The sequence below is a fragment of the Berghia stephanieae genome, chromosome 12 (genome assembly GCF_034508935.2).
Source record: "Berghia stephanieae isolate SIO BIC M18660-M18661 chromosome 12, UCSD_Bste_1.3, whole genome shotgun sequence".
NCBI lineage: Eukaryota > Metazoa > Mollusca > Gastropoda > Nudibranchia > Aeolidiidae > Berghia > Berghia stephanieae.
The window spans coordinates 33422549-33442548 of NC_088371.1; the positions used below are offsets into that span (position 1 = coordinate 33422549).

General features: G+C 38.4%; 1 protein-coding gene across 8 annotated transcripts in view; it reads right to left on the reverse strand.

The window, feature by feature from the left end:
- Positions 1 to 190: 190 nt before the first annotated feature.
- Positions 191 to 20000, reverse strand: part of LOC144957762 (uncharacterized) — a 22940-nt gene continuing 3130 nt past the window's right edge. For 7 of the 8 annotated variants that reach the window (XM_078889163.1, XM_078889170.1, XM_078889165.1 and 4 more), the window contains exon 3: positions 191 to 4087. In XM_078889163.1, coding sequence (XP_078745289.1) covers positions 2650 to 3981 — 1332 coding nt within the window. In that variant the 5' untranslated portion in view covers positions 3982 to 4087 and the 3' untranslated portion in view covers positions 191 to 2649. Of the gene's footprint in view, positions 4088 to 10040; positions 10233 to 20000 lie in introns of those variants that run through there. The other variant, XM_078889171.1, reaches the window with a different exon arrangement.

Genomic DNA, 20000 nt, shown 5'->3' on the forward strand with positions numbered 1-20000 from the left:
CATTTTGAGCACATTTTGCAATGTGACCAATGACCTCGAGCACACGGAAAGTTAATATAGATCATGCCCATTCACTGAGCCCAGGCTCAGTGCCAACAGGTGTAAGCCATGTTGACACATACTGTGTTCTTTAATAAAACGGCTGAATACTTCAGAGACTTCACAAACTGGAAACACTTAAAGCAAACACTAAGGATCCGTTTTGTTTATTCATAGTTTACAACAGTTGTGAGAATATGACAAACAGATTAACAATATCAATTTTTAACATGATGATATATTTAAACGTATCAAAATATAGATATGTAACATTTCTTTCAGTTTCTTTTGCATGCAACACATCGATTAAGCCACAACTCGCAAGGTTTCTTTCACAAGCTGCACATCATTCCCATTTCAACTCAATAATAATTACTGCTCGTGTTAAATGAATCGGACACTCTATGTAATCGCTTTTCTGTGCGGCAATGTTGTCTAGTGGTAGGTATGACACTCGCTTTCGGATCGGAAGGTCCTGGGTTCGAGCCTCGCGCTTGGCGCATAGTTGAGTCCTTGGAAAAGGCTCTTTACTCACATTCTCTCATCGTACTCAGGTGTAAAATGAGTACCTGGCCGTTAACAGCGTTGTCTTTGTCCGAAATAATTGTAATATCGACTAACAGGCGTCATGTTTCGGTCCTACATGTTAAGTGTTGCTGTTGACCAGGGACCCCTTGTAAAGCGCTTTGAGCACATTTAGTGAATATTGCGCTATATAAAGCTCAATGTTATTCTTTTTAATGTGTCGGACTGTCTATGTAACTATTTATCCCAGTTCCGTTCTTTTGCATGCAACACATTGATTAAGTCACAACTCGCAAGGTTTCTTTTTACAAGCTGTGCTTCATTCTCATTTCAACTCAATAATAATTGGATTCAATAGTCTGATGTCACGTCGCCCAGCAACGAGCAGCTTGGTTCTAAACAAAGAAAATCGCTACGTTTTATTCTCCATGCTGGCGAGAACGTTTTTCACGTGTCATGTGATCAGAATGTATAAAAGTCAAAACATGATCAGATTTATAATGTTTTTCTCCTCTGGATACACTTTTATGCTCGTTGAATAAGTATTTCATAAGGGCGTCTGCCATAGCTCCGATAGTTAAGAACCAGTTACTAAGTTACTATGAGCCATAACGAGGGAAGTGACGTCATGACTGTTGAAGGCTATTACTGCTCGTGTTAAATGAATCGGACAATCTATGTAATCGCTTTTCTGTGCGGCTATTTTGTCTAGTGGTATGACACTCGCTTTCGGATCGGAAGGTCCTGTGTTCGAGCCTCGCTCGGCGCATAGTTGAGCCCTTGGAAAAGACTTTTTACTTACATTCTCTCACCGTACTCGTGTGTAAAATGAGTATCTGGCAGTTAACAGCGTTGTCTCTGTCCGAAAAAATGCAATATTATACTCTAATAGGCGTCATGTCTCGTTCTACATGTTACGGGTTGCTGTTGGCTAGGGACTCCTTGTAAAGCGCTTTGAGCACTTTTAGTGGATATTGCTCTATACAAAAGCTAAAGTTTTTTCTCTGTTCCTTTTGAATGCGAATCATTGGTCCAGTCACATCTCTCAAAGGTTTCCTTTGCAAGCAGTGCATTGGTTCCAGCACGATTCTATAATAATTGGATTCAATAGTCTGATGTCACGTCGCCCCGCAACGGCGGCCATCGTGGTTCTAAACAAAGAAAATCGGTACTTTTTATTCTTTATGCTGGCTAGAACTTTTCATATGTTTTGTGATAAGAATGTGTAAAAGTCAAAACATGAACAGGTTTATAATGTTTTTTCCCTCTGCTCGTCGGAGAAATATTTCATAAGGGCGTCCGCCATTGTTCCGATAGTTTAGAGCCAGTTACTAAGTTACCATGCGTCATTACGAGGGAAGACCCGTTACGGCAGTTGAAGTTGAAGCGTATTAGTATTACTGTTCGTGTGAAATGTATGTGAAAAGGTCAAGTTATGTAAAACAAACAAACAAACAAACAAACAATACCCTGGAATGTACAGGAAAATTGCAGAGAGCTGTACGATGACGTCAACAAACGCGGGGAATGGGCAGACATTCGTCGTCACCGCAGAGTGATGGCATGGCAACCAACGTCATTGAGGACGACGCTGGATAGTACGTAGGTATGTCAGAAAGTAAAATGGAGTTCGACTATCTATCTATGTGACTATCTATTTCTTTTCAGTTTCTTAATCACAACTCTTTAAAGGTTTATTTTGCAAGCAGTACATTGACCTATCCTAATTTTATCCTATGGATAGAATGAAGTTGACGTCACTCATTCAGGTCTTTGTTATTGTTTTTTGCCATCCGCGTTTATGAGTACGTCTAACTAAGCTGTATTAACCAGACTATAAAAGTTCAAGGTGTTACACATAGTTATTTTGTGTGCTAGTCCGTTATATTTCCGGATGCCAATGTTGTGAGTTTCTTCGCCAAGCGTATACTATCCATAGATCTGAAAAAAGTGTGTATGAAACAGTGCCAGATTTTTTCAGTTCTTGATCTCACTGCAGTGTCTGCTCCCCAATTTTTCCATTTGAAACATGAAACCTGACACAACACTTAATTTTACTGCTCATTATACACGAGTCCGGACTATCTATGTGACCATAACTTCCTTTTGTTTCTTCTTCTGCCTGCAGCACATTGAGCCTAGCACGAATCGAAAAGTACTGCTCGTGTGATAATACACAAACACGTTACAAGACGCGTTCAGGTTGCCGAGCAAATAAACCAAACTGAACACAACCCTGAGCGTATTCTCGTAGGGCATTCCAATGTTCATCTCGGGAATGGAACGCCAGGCAAAAGTTGCCGCCAAGAAGGGAATGTTGCAAGCTGATTGGATGGTCACCAAAAATATCATCGTCTTTATCAATCTCGCATCGCGGCCCGAGACGGGATTTCGGATCTTACTTTTTTCGCGTAATGTATTCTCCTTGATTTGTTTTTCACTTATATTCGATGTGGCCAGATCAGAAGATTGGGTGGTATCGACATCGGCCGAGGGATATGACTTATTTTCAACGGTGTAGACTTTCCCAGAAGCTTCAGCTCTCGCAGCTGTTTTGTTTCTAAATTCAGCGGACGCTCGCAAACCGTGAATCATAACCACCACGCACACCGTAACGATGGCTTGAGTAGCGGAAGGAACGATAAGCGACATGACGGTCGTGTTAAAAACTTCGATTGCCTCCCCTTCTTCGAAGAAGACGACTCTGAAAATCCTGGTCATATTATTGGAAATGGAATAATTATAACCAGGCCACCAGGTTAGTTCATACGCCATCGGCAGGATCAGAATGCAAGCGAAATGGAACAGGAACGCTGTCCCTATTATAAAAGCCGTTTTGCCGCGGGTAAAAATTGCCTTGACTTGAAATGGCAGAATGATGCAGCAGCACCTTTCAAGGGAGAGAACCGCTGTGATGATACAGGACATGGAATACATCATATTCCGCATCCACCCAGAAGACGCGTAGTGGATGGACGGGAAGTCGATTGGGGAGTTCGGTAGGAGGTAGTCGGCCGCGTGGCAAGAGGCGGTCACCAGAGGCATGATGACGAGGAGGAGGTCGGATATGGACAAGGCGAAAAGTCCTAGAGTGATGCTGTCTTTGAGGCCTTGCTTGACGTAGACAACTGTGTTGATGACGTTAGCGCAAACGCCGAAAAGTGACGTCACGTAGAGGCCGAAGACAACGATGACGATCTCAAGAATGTACGTGAGTTCGTCGGAGATGAGAGGTGGAGTAGGTCTTGCAATGAGGTTGGTGGCAATGTCAATGACGCTAGTTTGGGAAGCGTTTTCCGTATTGTTGTGATGAGTGTTGAAGGAGTTGTTGTCTTCGGGGCAGCGGGCGCTATGTTCTGCTAAAGAGCAATTTGCGTCTGTGTTGTTGTTGATACTGAAAATAGTAGTCGTTTCCATGGTTGCTATATTCCAGTATATCTTATACGACGACCTTGTCAAATGTCAAAGTTTTTAACCCTTGACGGTTGACGAGAGGACGCTCTTTAATAATGTGACAATGTTTCTGTCATTTCGAAAAATGAAAAGAAAAATAAATGTTATTAAATAGAGACATCAAGGACAGAATATGATCATTCTTTCTCTTTTTTTTTACATGGTGTCCCAAAAGGCTGGGACAAGTAATAAATCGTATTTATTCTGAAACCGATGAAGATATCGGTGCGGCTATGTGGTCTAGTGCTGTGACACTCGCTTTCGGATCTAAAGGGCCTGGGTTCGAGCCTCGCGCTCGGCGCATAGTTGAGTCCTTGGAGAAGGATCTTTACTCACATTCTCTCACCGTACTCAGGTGTAAAAAGAGTACCTGGCCGTTAACGGCGTTGTCTCTGTCCGAAAAGAATTGCAACATCGCCTAACAGGCGCCATGTCCCGTCCTAAATGTTAAATCTTGTTGTTGGCCAATTACCCCTTGTAAAGCGCTTTGAGCACATTTAGTGGATATTGCGCTCTATAAAAGCTCATTTGTGACCCTTCGCCTCAAAACGGTATTAAGTCGGGATGGTTAAGATGTTGAAAATGAATTTATAGCCAGAAATATCAGACTTGTGTTGAGTTTGTTTGTTTTATTGAAGAGAATGGATTCCATATTTTAGGGTGCTGATGTCAACAATTTATATTTTTGACCAGTTTAATATTAAATTCGGCTTTTAAGCATATGGTTCGTTCCGACATAATACCGTTTTGGTCACATTTATTATATTATCATTTCTATCATTATGGTATTTTGTTTCAGTTCCTAAAGAAATCATTCAAGTTTTTATTGATGGCAGTTGAATCGGTCAGCAAAGAACAAATAGATCAAAAACACTCGGGGAGAATTTGAGCCACGCGTCAAAGTACTGACCACACAAAATGGTGGACACGTTGAAATCCATTAAAGGTGTATCTATGTATTTTAAACAATCGTTACAAATCTGTTAAGTCGTTTTTTTCGAGTTCTGTTTTGTGTTAACTCTCTCATTACCAGCCATGTTCATGATTTTCTCCAAAACTTCACACCAAACTAACACAAAAATAGATTTTTTATCACTCAAACACAATAGCAGTAAAATTCTTGCGACAAATAATGTGTTTAGCAAGGCATGCACTACAACACGCAGTTCATTTTATTTAAATTTTACCGGAGAAATTTGAATAAGACAAATGTTGGTTGTATCGTAACAAATGTGACGATTTTCGTATATTTGGTAAGGAGAGGGTTAAAACAACTTGAATTATTTCTTGTTATTTTCGCTAACTAACACCCATTGCTTCCCAGTGGTATATGTTTCTCCGTAAACTATTTTCTTATTTGTTCCAACCTTCTGTGACATCCTGAGTACAAAATAACCCCAGCAGTATTTCAAAACAATTGAATACAATAAAATACTGCATCATATTTCAGATAGGCCAGTAAAAATAGAGACCTGTCAAATTTTGAAGCCTGTTAGGCCAAGACGCAGACAGGTCATTTCAATTATATTATTATTTCCAGGTCATATGTCACGTGCTGTCAGACTAAAAGAGAGATTTAATGATTCTAGACACGCACAAAATTAACCCCGTCTACTAATCATCTCTTGTTATTAATTTCAGAAATTATGGGCAGATACAATGTGTGGGAATATCAATAGGCTATAAGCGTCAAAGAAAAAAAAAATAAGAAGAATTGAGCTTTTATATATGGCGCAATATCCACCAAATGTGCTCAAAGCGCTTTACAAGGGGTCCCTAGTCAACAGCAACATTTAACATTGAGGACGGGACATGACGCCTGTTAGGCGATATTACAATTTTCGGACAAAGACAACGCTGTTAACGTCCAGGTACTCATTTTACACCTGAGTACGGTGAGAGGATGTGAGTAAAGAGCCTTTTCCAAGGACTCAACTATGCGCCGAGCGCGAGGCTCGAACCCAGGACCTTCCGATCCGAAAGCGGGTGTCATACCACAAGACCGCACAACCCATCAGGTGAGAAAGTATAATTTATTTTTTTTACCAACAGTCTACGGGGCTTTACAATTTATGTTGTTTATCATGAGGGAAATAAAGTGGGAAGTCAAACATATACTGGTTCCTATTTCATTGGAAGTGTATAACCACTCATCCGGAGCACTGGATACATACCGTGTGTATAGATAGTATGCACTTGGCTAAGAAGTTCACAACATTGCCATCCGGAAGTATAACGGACCAACACGCAAAACTGTGTGTAAACATGACCGTTTATAGTCTGGTTAATACAGTTTAGTGAGAATTACTCATAAACGCGAATGGCAAGAAACAATAACAAAGACATGAGTGACGTCATCTTCGTTCTATCTATATGATCTTCTGGTTTCAGAGTGATGGCATCTTATTTTCTAATCTAAATATATACTGGTCATCAATGAAGATCATCCATCCCCGCTCTTTTACGTCATCATAAAAACCTGCGTCTACATCCCGCTACAAAAATAGTTATGTCCCCTTTATGTAACTTATCATCCCGCTACAAAAATAGTTATGTCCCCTTTATGTAACTTATCATCCCGCTACAAAAATAGTTATGTCCCCTTTATGTAACTTATCATCCCGCTACAAAAATAGTTATGTCCCCTTTATGTAACTTATCATCCCGCTACAAAAATAGTTATGTCCCATTTATGTAACTTATCATCCCACTAAAAAAATAGTTATGTCCCCTTTATGTAACTTATTATCCCGCTAAAAAAATAGTTATGTCACCTTTATGTAACATATCATCCCGCTACAAAAATAGTTATGTCCCCTTTATGTAACTTATCATCCCGCTAAAAAAAATAGTTATGTCCCCTTTATGTAACTTATCATCCCGCTAAAAAAAATAGTTATGTCACCTTTATGTAACTTATCATCCCGCTACAAAAATAGTTATGTCCCCTTTATGTAACTATTATTATTAGCCGCAAACAAATAGTTATTCCCCTACAACTACATCCCCAACAACAATAACATTATTCACCAAACTAATCGTACAAAAATAGTTGTCCATTTATGTACTTTCATCCGAAAAAAAATAGTTATTCACCTTTATGTAATTATTCATTATTAGCCCCACGGGATAGTTGTCACACAATAACACATATCCACCATTCAAACCAAAAGTAAGTCCAAGTATCGAGTTCACCTGATGGGTTGTCTGAATAGGTAAGTAACTCTAGTTCTCACCTTGTTGTTGTCTGAATAGGTAAGTAACTCTAGTTTCACCTGATGGGTTGTTGAATAGGTAAGTAACTCTAGTTCTCACCTGTTGGGTTGTCTGAATAGGTAAGTAACTCTAGTTCTCACCTGATGGGTTGTCTGAATAGGTAAGTAACTCTAGTTTTCACCTGTTGGGTTGTCTGAATAGGTAAGTAACTCTAGTTCTCACCTGATGGTTGTGTGAATAGGTAAGTAACTCTAGTCTCACCTGATGGGTTGTCTGAATAGGTAAGTAATTCTAGTTCTCACCTGATGGATTGTGTGAATAGGTAAGTAACTCTAGTTCTCACCTGATAGGTTGTGTGAATAGGTAAGTAACTCTAGTTCTCACCTGATGGGTTGTGTGAATAGGTAAGTAACTCTAGTTCTCACCTGATGGGTTGTGTGAATAGGTAAGTAACTCTAGTTCTCACCTGATGGGTTGTCTGAATAGGTAAGTAACTCTAGTTCTCACCTGTTCGGTTGTCTGAATAGGTAAGTAACTCTAGTTCTCACCTGATGGGTTGTCTGAATAGGTAAGTAACTCTAGTTCTCACCTGATGGGTTGTCTGAATAGGTAAGTAACTCTAGTTCTCACCTGATGGGTTGCCTGAATAGGTAAGTAACTCTAGTTCTCACCTGATAGGTTGTCTGAATAGGTAAGTAACTCTAGTTCTCACCTGATAGGTTGTCTGAATAGGTAAGTAACTCTAGTTCTCACCTGATGGGTTGTCTGAATAGGTAAGTAATTCTAGTTCTCACCTGATGGTTGTTGAATAGGTAAGTAACTTCTAGTTCACTGATAGGTTGTGTGAAAAGGTAATAACTCTGTCTCACCTGATGGATTGTGTGAATAGTAAGTAACTCTAGTTCCACTGATGGGTTGTGTGAATAGTAAGTACTCTAGTTCTCACCTGATGGGTTGTCTGAATAGGTAAGTAATTCTAGTTCTCACCTGATGGGTTGTGTGAATAGGTAACTCTAAGTAAGTTACAAGTTATGCTAGTTTTTTAATTGAGCTTTTATATAGCGCAATATCCACAAAATGTGCTCAAACTCAAGGCGTTTTACAAGGGGTCCCTGGCCAACAGCAACACTTAACATGTAGGACGGGACATGACGCCTGTTAGGCGATAATATTACAATTTTTTTTCGGACAGAGACAACGCTGTTAATGGCCAAGTTTTTAATTTTACACCTGAGTACGGTGAGAGAATGTGAGTAAAGAGCCTTTTCCAAGGACTCAACTATGCGCCGCGCATGGCTCGAACCCAGGACCTTCCGATCCGAAAGCGAGTGTCATACCACAAGAACACATAGCCGCACACATGGGTTGTCTGAATATTTTTTTGTGTTTGTTTGTTTGTTGCTTTAGGTCTCTTCCAACACCATTGAGGTTATATGAGAGACCGCTGAAACAAAAAAACAAGCAATCCAACAAAAATTAGTACAAATGTAAATCAAAATCAAACCTAAGATATCATAACTAAATTAAAATAACCAAGAACAAACGGCAGAATTTACAGAAAAAAAATTCCTGTCAAAATACATCACAAACAAAGAAGCAGGATAGGCTAGTAAAGAGAAGAGAAACGACATCACAATCGGATCGTACACCCATCGAACACATAGGTATTGATCAAGGGATGCTCCCATCCAACACACCGCTGTGTATCTCTAATTAAATTACAAGTTACGCTAATTCTCACCTGATAGTTTGTCGGGATTGATGCCTTTGCGTTTATGTAAAATACTCACAACATCCACCAACCGAGTAAAACGTATCAACAAACACAAATAACGTCTTAAGTTTGAACATTTATAGATAGTATGCGCTTGTCTAAGAATCTCACAACATTGTCATCCGGAAGTATAACGGACCAACACACAAAACTGTGTACAACCATGAACGTATATAGTCTGGTTAATACGGTTTAGTGAGAGCTACTCATAAACGCGGATGGTTAAAAAAAAAACAATAACAAAGACCTCAGTGGCGTCAACTTCGAACTATCTATAGATAGTATGCGCTTGGCTGAGAACATCACAACATTGCCACCCGGAAGTATAACGGACCAACACACAAAACTGTGTGTATCCATGAACGTTTATAGTCAGGTTAATACAGTTCAGTGAGCATTACTCATAAACGCGGATGGCAAAAAAAAAACAATAACAAAGACCTGAGTGACGTCATCTTCAAACAATCTATAGCCTGATTGATAGAATTCAGTAAGAATTAATCACAAAAATTGCTGTAAAAAAACGATAACAAAGACCTGAGTGATGTCAATTTCATTCCATCTATAAGTACCTAACTCAACCCTAATAACGACTATATTATCAGTAGTTTAGCCGTGTTGCTTTTACCCCATGCCTATTTATTACATTTTTATGGGGCAATTTATAGGCGTATCAAGTATCAAAGCTCATGTTTTTTTAATTTTTACATGTTAATGATAGTTGAATAAAAATATATATGCGCATGCTTATTTTTAAATAATATAATAATATAATAATAATAATAATAATAATAATAATATAATAATAATAATAATAATAATAATAATAATAATAATAGACATTTATACAGCGCTCATTCTCGTGTAAAACACAAGCTCTGGGCACTTTAAAATATAAATTATCAAATTTGAAAAAAAAAACCACCAAAAAAAACAAAAAAACATTCCAATTTTGAAAAGTTCTTGCAAAAATCTCTAAGATTGAGTGAGTTAGCTAAGTCACAAGAGAACCGGTTGTTATGTAAGTTTTCACCTGATGGGTTGTGCTGGTCAGTCAGTCAGAGTTAAAGGACAGTGGTGGGTGAGATCGTGGCCTTCGGTCAGACGCAAGGACTGGTGGTCAGGATGTGGTGAGATGACCGTGGTGTGAGTTCGTTATATAGGGACGGGTGGATGTCGACCCAGTATAATTATAGAAATGGGAATGAAGTGTCGGTGAATTAGCCTGAAGGAAGGTGAGAGGGTGAGAGAGAGAGAGAGAGAGAGGAGAATGTGAATGATGTATGTCTGTGTGTGTGTGTGTGTGTGTGTGTGTGTGTGTGTGTGGGTGTGGGTGTGTTAGAGTGAGGGGAGAAGGGGGGGGGGGGGGAGAAGGATAGATAGATGAATAGAGAGAGGGAGAGAAAGAGAGAGAGAGATAGAGAGAGAGAGCGAGAAGGAGAGAAATAGATAGAGAAGTAGATAGATAGATAGAGAGAGAGAGAGAGAGAGAGAGAGAGAGAGAGAGAGAGGGGGGGCGGGGGGGGGGTTAGGGAGAGAAAGGGAAAGAAAGGAGACATGGCGGTGGGGGAAGGGGAGAGAAGGAGAGAGAGAGAGAGAGAGAGAGAGAGAGAGAGAGAGAGGGAGAGAGAGAGAAAGTATGAATTATATATATATATATATATATATATAGAGAGAGAGAGAGAGAGAGAGAGAGAGCGAGAGCGAGAAATAGAGAAATAGATAGAAAAGTAGATAAGATAGATAGATAGAGAGTGAGAGTGAGTGAGAGAGAGTGAGAGAGAGATAGATAGATAGAGAGAGAGAGAGTGAGAGAGATAGATAGAGAGAGTGAGTGAGAGAGAGAGAGTGAGAGAGAGTGAGAGAGAGAGAGAGAGAGAGAGAGAATATATGCAAAATGGGCTAAATGGGTGTTAGGACAGTGATAGTAAAATTGCAAAAACCCCAATCATTTAGAAATTAGGTAGGGAGGAGAAAGTGGGGGGGGGGGGGGTTGGGTGGAGAGGGGAGGGGAGGAGAGAGAACGGTTTCTATTGAGGGGTTGTTAAATCATAGATAGATATGCTGTGTATGTAGATAAATGTATGTGGACAGATAGACATTTGTAACGCAGATAGATAGATAAATAAATAGATAGATAGATAAATAGATATACAGGACGGTTTCTATCGAGGGCTTGTTAAATCACAGATATGATGTGTTTGTAGATAAATGTATGTTGATAGATAGACATTTCTAACGCAGATAGATAGATAAATAGATAGATAAATAAATAGAAAGATAAATAGATAGAAAGATAGATATATAGATAGATCGGCATATATATATATATATATATATATATATATATATATATATATATATATATATATATATATATATATATATATATATATATATGATAGATAAATAGATAAATAGATAGATAGATAAATAGATAGATGGGCATATATAGATAGATAGATAGATAGATAGATAGATAGATAGATAGATAGATAGATAGATAGATAGATAGATAGATAGATAGATAGATAGATAGATAGATAGATTTAACTATTTGTTCATTTTCTTTTATTTATTTACTTATCTATATATTTTTAAAATGTTATTTATTTATTTATTACTATTCATTTTTTGATTAATTGATTTATTTATTCTATATTTATTTATTTTTTTACTGATTAAAATCATTTTGGCCTTTTATCCTGGATAATTACATTTCAGAGACATAAATAATAAGTAAGAAATTAATTTACCCTACGTTGATTACGTCAAAAGTTTATTTTTGCCACTGGAGTTGCCAGATAATTTGATGCTAAAAAGAAGGTCATTATGCCCTACGGAGCTAGAGTTTATCCCGGTTTCTATAAGGTGAAATGGACAAAAGCAATTTCTTTCTATCCTTGGGATAGGACGCTAGTCTATCACAAGGTACTTTCCACCAGAACTTACAGACCCAGCTACCCATTCAATGCTGACCTGGGTGGGTGGACAGGGAGGGGGGGGGGGTCATAAAAAAATCTCGACGGCGTTCGGGATCGATCTTGGTCCCTTTTCGTGTGAGGGGTGTGCTCTATCAACTGAGCTATCGTACCCACAAAAACCATTATCATTAAGAAATATTATCATTATTTATGAAAGAAATGAATTTTACTCTCCATAATTAAGAGATCTCGTTTAATTCAATTATGATAAATTAGCCTTAATATTTCAATTTATCCGTCACGACGACCCGGTTTATATCCGTTTCCAAACAATAAATAAAGATCGCAATAAATAACACTATCTATGGGGTCTTGTGGTATGTGTACACTCGCTTTCGGATCGGAAAGTCCTGGGTTCGAGCCTCGCACACTCGGCGCATAGTTTAGTCCTTGGAAAAGGTTATTTACTCACATTTTCTCACCGTACTCAGGTGCAAAATGAGTACCTGGGCGTTAATAGCTTTGTCTCAGTCCGAAAAAAATTGTAATATCGCCTAACAGGCGTCATGTCCAGTCCTAAATGTTAAGTGTTGCTGTAAAGCGCTTTGGGCACGTTTAGTGGATATTGCGCTATATAAAAAAGCTAAAAAAAGCTCAAAGCTCAAAACATTTGAATTCCGCTTGTTTATGTCGTGACCACAACAACAACAACACAACAAGGACCACAACAACAACAACAACAACAACAACAAGGACAACAAAAACAACGACGACGACAACAACGACAACAACAACGACAACAACAACAACAACAACGACAACAACGACAACGACAACAACAACAACAACAACAAGGACAACAAAAACAACGACAACAACAGCAACAACAACAACAACAACAACGACAACAACGACAACGACAACAACAACAACAACAACAAGGACAACAAAAACAACGACAACAACAACAACAACAACAACAACAACGACAACAACAACAACAACAACAACGACAACAACGACAACGACAACAACAACAACAACAAGGACAACAAAAACAACGACAACAACAACAACAACAACAACAACAACAACAACAACGACAACAACGACAACGACAACGACAACAACAACAACAACGACAACAAAAACAACGACAACAACAACAACAACAACAACAACAACAACGACAACAACAACAACGACAACAACGACAACAACAACAACAACAACAACAACAACGACAACAACGACAACAACGACAACAACGACAGCAACAACAACAACAACAACGACAACGACAACAACGACAACGACAACAACAACAACAACAACAAGGACAACAAAAACAACGACAACAACGACAACAACAACAACAACAACAACAACAACGACAACAACGACAACAACAACAACAACAACAACAACAACGACAACAACGACAACGACAACAACAACAACAACAACAACAACAACAACAACGACAACAACGACAACGACAACAACAACAACAACAACAACGACAACAACAACAACAACAACAACGACAACAACGACAACAACAACAACAACAACAACAACAACGACAACGACAACGACAACAACAACAACGACAACAACAACAACAACAACAACAACTAGGACAACAACAACAACGACAACGACAACAACAACAACAACAACAACGACAACAACGACAACGACAACGACAACAACGACAACGACAACGACAACAACAACAACAACAACAACAACAACAACAACAAGGACAACAAAAACAACAAAAACAACGACAACAACGACAACAACAACAACAACGACAACAACGACAACGACAACAACAACAACGACAACAACAACAACAACGACAACAACAACAACGACAACAACAACGACAACAACAACAAGAAGACCGCATACAAAACTGTTTATTTATCAATGAAATATAATTAATTATCGGCGAGTAATGAGACAGGGTTTGGGACAACGTGAACTTTTTGTAGGTCTGATTAACCGAAATTTTGATGGGCTCACCATCACCATCATCATTATCATCATCATCATCATCATCATCATCATCATCATCATCATCATCATCATCATCATCATCATCACATCATCATCATTACAATCACCATCATCATCATCATCATCATCATCATCATCATCAGCATCATCATCATCATCATCATCATCATCATAATCATCATCATCATCATCATCATCATAATCACCACTATCATCATCATCATCATCATCATCATCATCATCATCATCATCATCATCATCATCATCATCATCATCATCACCACTATCATCATCATCATCATCATCATCATCATCATCATCATCATCATCATCATCATCATCACTATTGTAGGTCTGACTCTTCAACCGTCGTAACGTCACTTCCTTCCTAATGACGCATGGTAACTTAGTAACTGGCTCGAAACTATCGGAACAATGGCGGACGCCCTTATGAAATATTTCCCCGGCGAGCATAAAAGCGTATCCAGAGGGAAAAAACATTATAAATCTGATCATGTTTTGACTTTTACACATTCTGATCACAAGGCATATGAAAAGTTCTAGCCAGCATGAAGAATATAAAGTAATGATTTTCTTTGTTTAGAACCAAGATGGCAGCTGTTGCCGGGCGGCGTGACATCAGACTACTGAATCCGATTATTCCCTTTCGAAGCCTCTCCATGTTCACTCTTTTCCTTAGTATTTTCATGATTCCAGGCTTCAGGGAGTCCTATCGCTCTCTAGTTATCAGACCTGCATATTAGTATACATGGACCAAAACAGATAGAAGAGTCACGGCTTAGTTTTAACTCCCTCAATCCTAAAGATTTTTGCTACTTTTCAAAATTGAAAAAAAAAATGTATTAAAAATGAACATGTAAATATATAGTTCTATTCAACTACCATTAACATGTAAAAAAAAACTAAAAACATTAGGTTTGATAGTACGCCTATAATTTGTATCAGAAAAATGTAATAAATAGGCATGGGGTAAAAGTTAGGGTTGAGTGAGTTAAAAAATTAAAAAACAACAAAGTCGAGTTGGTTCACATTTGTGTAAAAAGTTTATTTTTCTTCCCAGTTGCAAAGTCTGAGTTTTGAGGGGGTTTTTTTTTGACCTTTTTTTTTTGGATATAGGGCAATATCCACCAAATGTGCTCAAAGCGCTTTACAAAGGGTCCCTGATCCACAGCAACACCTAACATGTAGAACGAGACATGAAGCCTATTAGGCGATATTACATTTTTTCCCGACTGAGAAAACGCTGTTAACGACCGGGTACTCATTCTACACCTGAGTACGTGAGAGAATGTGAGTAAAGAGCCTTTTCCAAGGACTCAACTATGCGCCAATCGAGGCTCGAACGCCCAGGACCTTCCGATCCGAAAGCGAGTGTCATACCACAAGACCACATAGCCGCACAGTTTGATGAATATCTATAGAGAAATGCCATTGGTCAACTGGAAGTTCAATCCAAGCACTTTAATCCCCTCCTTATCACCCATAAGAAAATCGTCACAGTTATTTGTTACGATGCAGCCACCATTTTTGTCATTTTAATTTCTTTTGTACATCACAATATTTGAACAAAAATGTTTTCTATAGTAAAATTATATTAACACTGTGTTGAAGTGCTCGTTTAGCAGAAATAAAAATGTGTATAGCAAGAACTGACATATTTTGTGTTTGAGTGAAATAAAAATCTATTTTTGTATAGGTTGGGTGTGAAGTTTTGGGGAAAATCCGGAAAATGGCCGGTAAGGAGAGAGTAAAACCAGTCATCTGTCGTGCTCTGAATAGACACATATTAAAAAAATTGGTCAGAAAACTCCTTATAATATTGATCATGCAACCCCTTTGTTGCCCTCTCCCCACTGGTTGCCCATTGAAAAGCGCACATTTTACAAAGCAGCGTGTCTTGTTTATAAGTGTTTGACTGGTATAGCACCGGCATATTTCACAGATCACGTGGTCATGTGTAAATTTGAAAATTACACTTTAAGATCATTTAATGACCAAACGAGAAATTCGGAAAAAAATATCAAGAACAAAATTTGGTGATAGATCGTTTGCTTTTTTCGGCCCCCAAGATTTGGAATAAACTACCACGTGGTCTGAGGGAGTGCAAGTCTTTACCTGCCTTTAAAAAGAATCTTAAGACACATCTTTACTGTATTTGCTTTTATTGACGCTATAAATCCTTGATTTGGCTATGAATTCATCGCATTTTGTTTTCCACTCTAAAATTGATAATTTATATAGTAAAGTGCCCAGAGCTTGTGTTTTACACGAGAATGAGCGCTGTATAAATGTGTGTTATTATTTGTTCGATTTAACTCTCCTTATCAATGATTTTCAGTATTTTCCCAAGAAATGGCAGGGTTACCCATCAGAAAGTGAATATTAAAAACTCAAATAATCTCTCTACAAAACAACTTTATGTTCTTATTAATTAAACAAAGATCATTGTGATGTGAAAAATAAATCGGAATTAGAAAAATGTATATTGTGTCGTAATAGGATTCAATAGTCTGATGTCACGTCGCCCAACAACGGCGGCCATCGTGGTTCTAATCAAAGAGAATCGGTACTTTACATTCTTCATGCTGGCTAGAACTTTTCATATGTCTTGTGATCAGAATGTGTAAAAGTCAAAACATGATCAGATTTATAATGTTTTTTTTTCCTCTGCATACGCTTTTATGCTCGTCGGAGAAATATATATTTGATAAGGGCGTCCGCCATTGTTCCGATAGTTTAGAGCCAGTTACTAAGTTACAATGCGTCACTACGACGGAAGTGACGTCACGACTGTTGAAGCGTATTAACACGTATCTATCCAGAATACAACAGAAAACTGTTTTCAGTCCAACCGGAGGTCACGACTTCCGGTCAAATTTAGGTCAATTACATTTGACATTTGATTATTTATAATTCATTGACATTTTAAAACATGTTTGAAATAAAAAGAAAACAAAGATAATATGTTTTATTTGCGTCAAATAAACAAGTAATTCACATAACACAGGCTTGTGAAAACCCATTAGAATTTCTAAGAGTTTTTTTTTTTTGTGTTGTTGTTTTTTTAACCCTAGATAGATTGGATTTTTAGAAGAGTAAAAAAAATAAAAATTAAGCTTTTATACAGCGCAATATCCACTCAATGTACTCAAAGGGGTCCCTGGCCAACAGCAAGATTTAACATGTAGGACGGGACATGATGCCTGTTAGGCGATATTACAATTTTTAGGACAAAGACAACGCTGTTAACGGCCAGGTACTCATTTTACACCTGAGTATGGTGAGAGAATGTGAGTAAAGAGCCTTTTCCAAGGACTCGACTATGCTTCGAGCGAGGTTTGAACCCAGGACCTTCCGATCCGAAGGCGAGTGTCATACCACAAGACCGCATACCCACACTTTTTATTAGTAGTTCTCGATAATTTCTATCAGACTCTCAACGTTTAAGGTTACACTAAAGTTTGTGTGTTGGTACGTGATAGATAGTATGCGCTTGGCTAAGAAGCTCACAACATTACCATCCGGAAGTATAACGGACCAACACACAAAACACCGTGTAACCATAAATTTTTATAGTCTGGATAACACAGTTAAGTGAGAAGTACTCATAAAAGTGGATGGCAAAAAACAATAACAAAGACCTGAGTAACGTCATCGTTATTCTATTTATATCCAGCAGGAGGATGATATGATATTTTTTAGATAAACGCATAGCAATATTATAATAAGTAAAGGAAACAAGTTTGGTTTGAATTATTTCCCATTAGAGTTATTGATTTAAAACGTCAGACGATTGTCGGTGATGGCACGTGCTGTCGTACGTGACAAAATAGGAAAGAACAATATGTGGTGTGAAACAATAGGCTTCAACAGTCGTGACGTCACTTCCCTCGTAGTAATGACGCATGGTAACTTAGTAACTGGTTCTAAACTATCGGAACAATGGCGGACGCCCTGGTCTTATGAAATTCTTCTCCGATGTGTATAAAAGTGTATCCAGAGGAAAATAAACATTATAAATCTGATCATGTTTTGACTTTTATACATTCTGATCACATTATGACATGTGAAAAAGTTCTGCCTGGCCAGCATGAAGAATAAAAAGTACCCATTTCTTTGTTTAGAACCAAGCTGCTCGTACGGTGCTGGGCGGAGTGACATCAGACTATTGAATCCAATTATTGGTTCCTTTGTCATTGGAAGTGAACAACCACTCTTCTGAGGGAACTGGATACATACATTGTGAAATTGATCGTCTGGTTTCAGTGTGATGGCGTCATATTTTCTAGTCTAAATATGTGATGGTCGTCAATAACGATCATTCAATTTCGCTCTTTTACGTCCCGTAATCCTAAGAATCTGTCTATACATCCGGCCTCGCTCGGCGCATAGTTGAGTCCTTGGAAAAGGCACTTTACTCACTTTCTCTCACCGTACTCAGGTGTAAAATGAGTACCTGGCCGTTAACAGCGTTGTCTTTGTCCGAAAAATTGTAATATCGCCTCATAGGCGGCATGTCTCGTCCTACATGTTAAATGTTGCTGTTGACCAGGGACCCCTTGTAAAGCGCTTTGAGTCCATTTAGTGGATATTGCGCTATATAAAGCTCCATTTTATTTTTTATTATTCTTTTATTACTGAAATAGTTAAGCATTTTGATGTAACCTATTCATGATTAATACTCCGAAAGACTGGATACATACACACTTCCAAGGATTTAGGAACCACAAAGTAGAGGGTGTGACGTCATGACTCTTCTACCCTATCGTCGTTGATGGCACGTGCTGTCGTAAGTGACATCATAGGGAAGGAAAATGTGATGTAAAGATAAAAACCTGGTTGTTTAAAATGACGTCAAACTGCCAGTCCTTTTGGATTTCAGTGTCAGGCTATAACATAACGATGGGTACGCTGAAACCAAAAAAGACTGGCATTTTGATGTTATAATTTGGTTTTTGCACCGCCTAGTGAGTTATCGTTAGTAGTGCTCATGGAAACAAGTTATTTCATTGGTTGAACTATTGAATACAACTCAAGATTTGTTTTCTTTTGTGGCAAAAGACTGGTATTTTGACGACATTTCTTGGTCAGTGTCAGGCTATAACTTTACGATGACTACGATTAACCAGACTGTAAACGTTCTTGGTTAGACATAGTTTTGTGTGTTGGTCCATTATACTTCCGGATAGCAATGTTGTGAGCTTCTTTGCCAAGCACATACTTTCTATAGATAGTATGCGTTTGGCTAAGAAGCTCATAACATTGCCATCCGGAAGTATAACGGACCAACACACAAAACTGTGTGTATCCATGAACGTTTATAGTCAGGTTAATACAGTTTAGTGAGCATTAATTATAAACGCGGGTGGAAAAAAACAATAACAAAGACCTGATTGACGTCATCTTCGAACTATCTATAGAATGCACTCGCTACTTTTTTGTCACGTCTCTCCAATCTGAACACCTCCGTTTCCAGCATTTTGTCCGGATGACAGAGACATCCAGATTGTTGAATCAGTCACTAAAGAGTACAAAGAGAGAGAAAAAAATTCGTGCCTGGCAACTGGTCCGGATAATGGAGACTTCCGGATTGTGGGGTTCCGGATTAGAGACACCAGTGAACATAACAAGAAATGAAGTGAGCAGGAAAATGCCAGAAGACAATAGAGGAAATATATTCAACCGTTGGACAGTAACAAGTCATGTGACTGATGCCTCGGTTGGACGAAAACCTGAATATAGATAGAATGAAGTTGACGTCACTCCGGTCTTTGTTATCGTTTTTTTTTTCCATCCGCGTTTATGAGTACTTCTCACAAAACTGTATTAACCAGGCTATAAAAGTTCATGGATACACACAGTTTTGTGTGTTGGTCAGTTATACTTCCGGATGGCAATGTTATGTGCTTCTTGGCCAAGCGCATACTTGGTCATATTGCAAAGTGGGCTCGTAACGTCACTTCCTTCCTAATGACGCATGGTAACTTAGTAACACTGGCTCTAAACTATCGGAACAATGG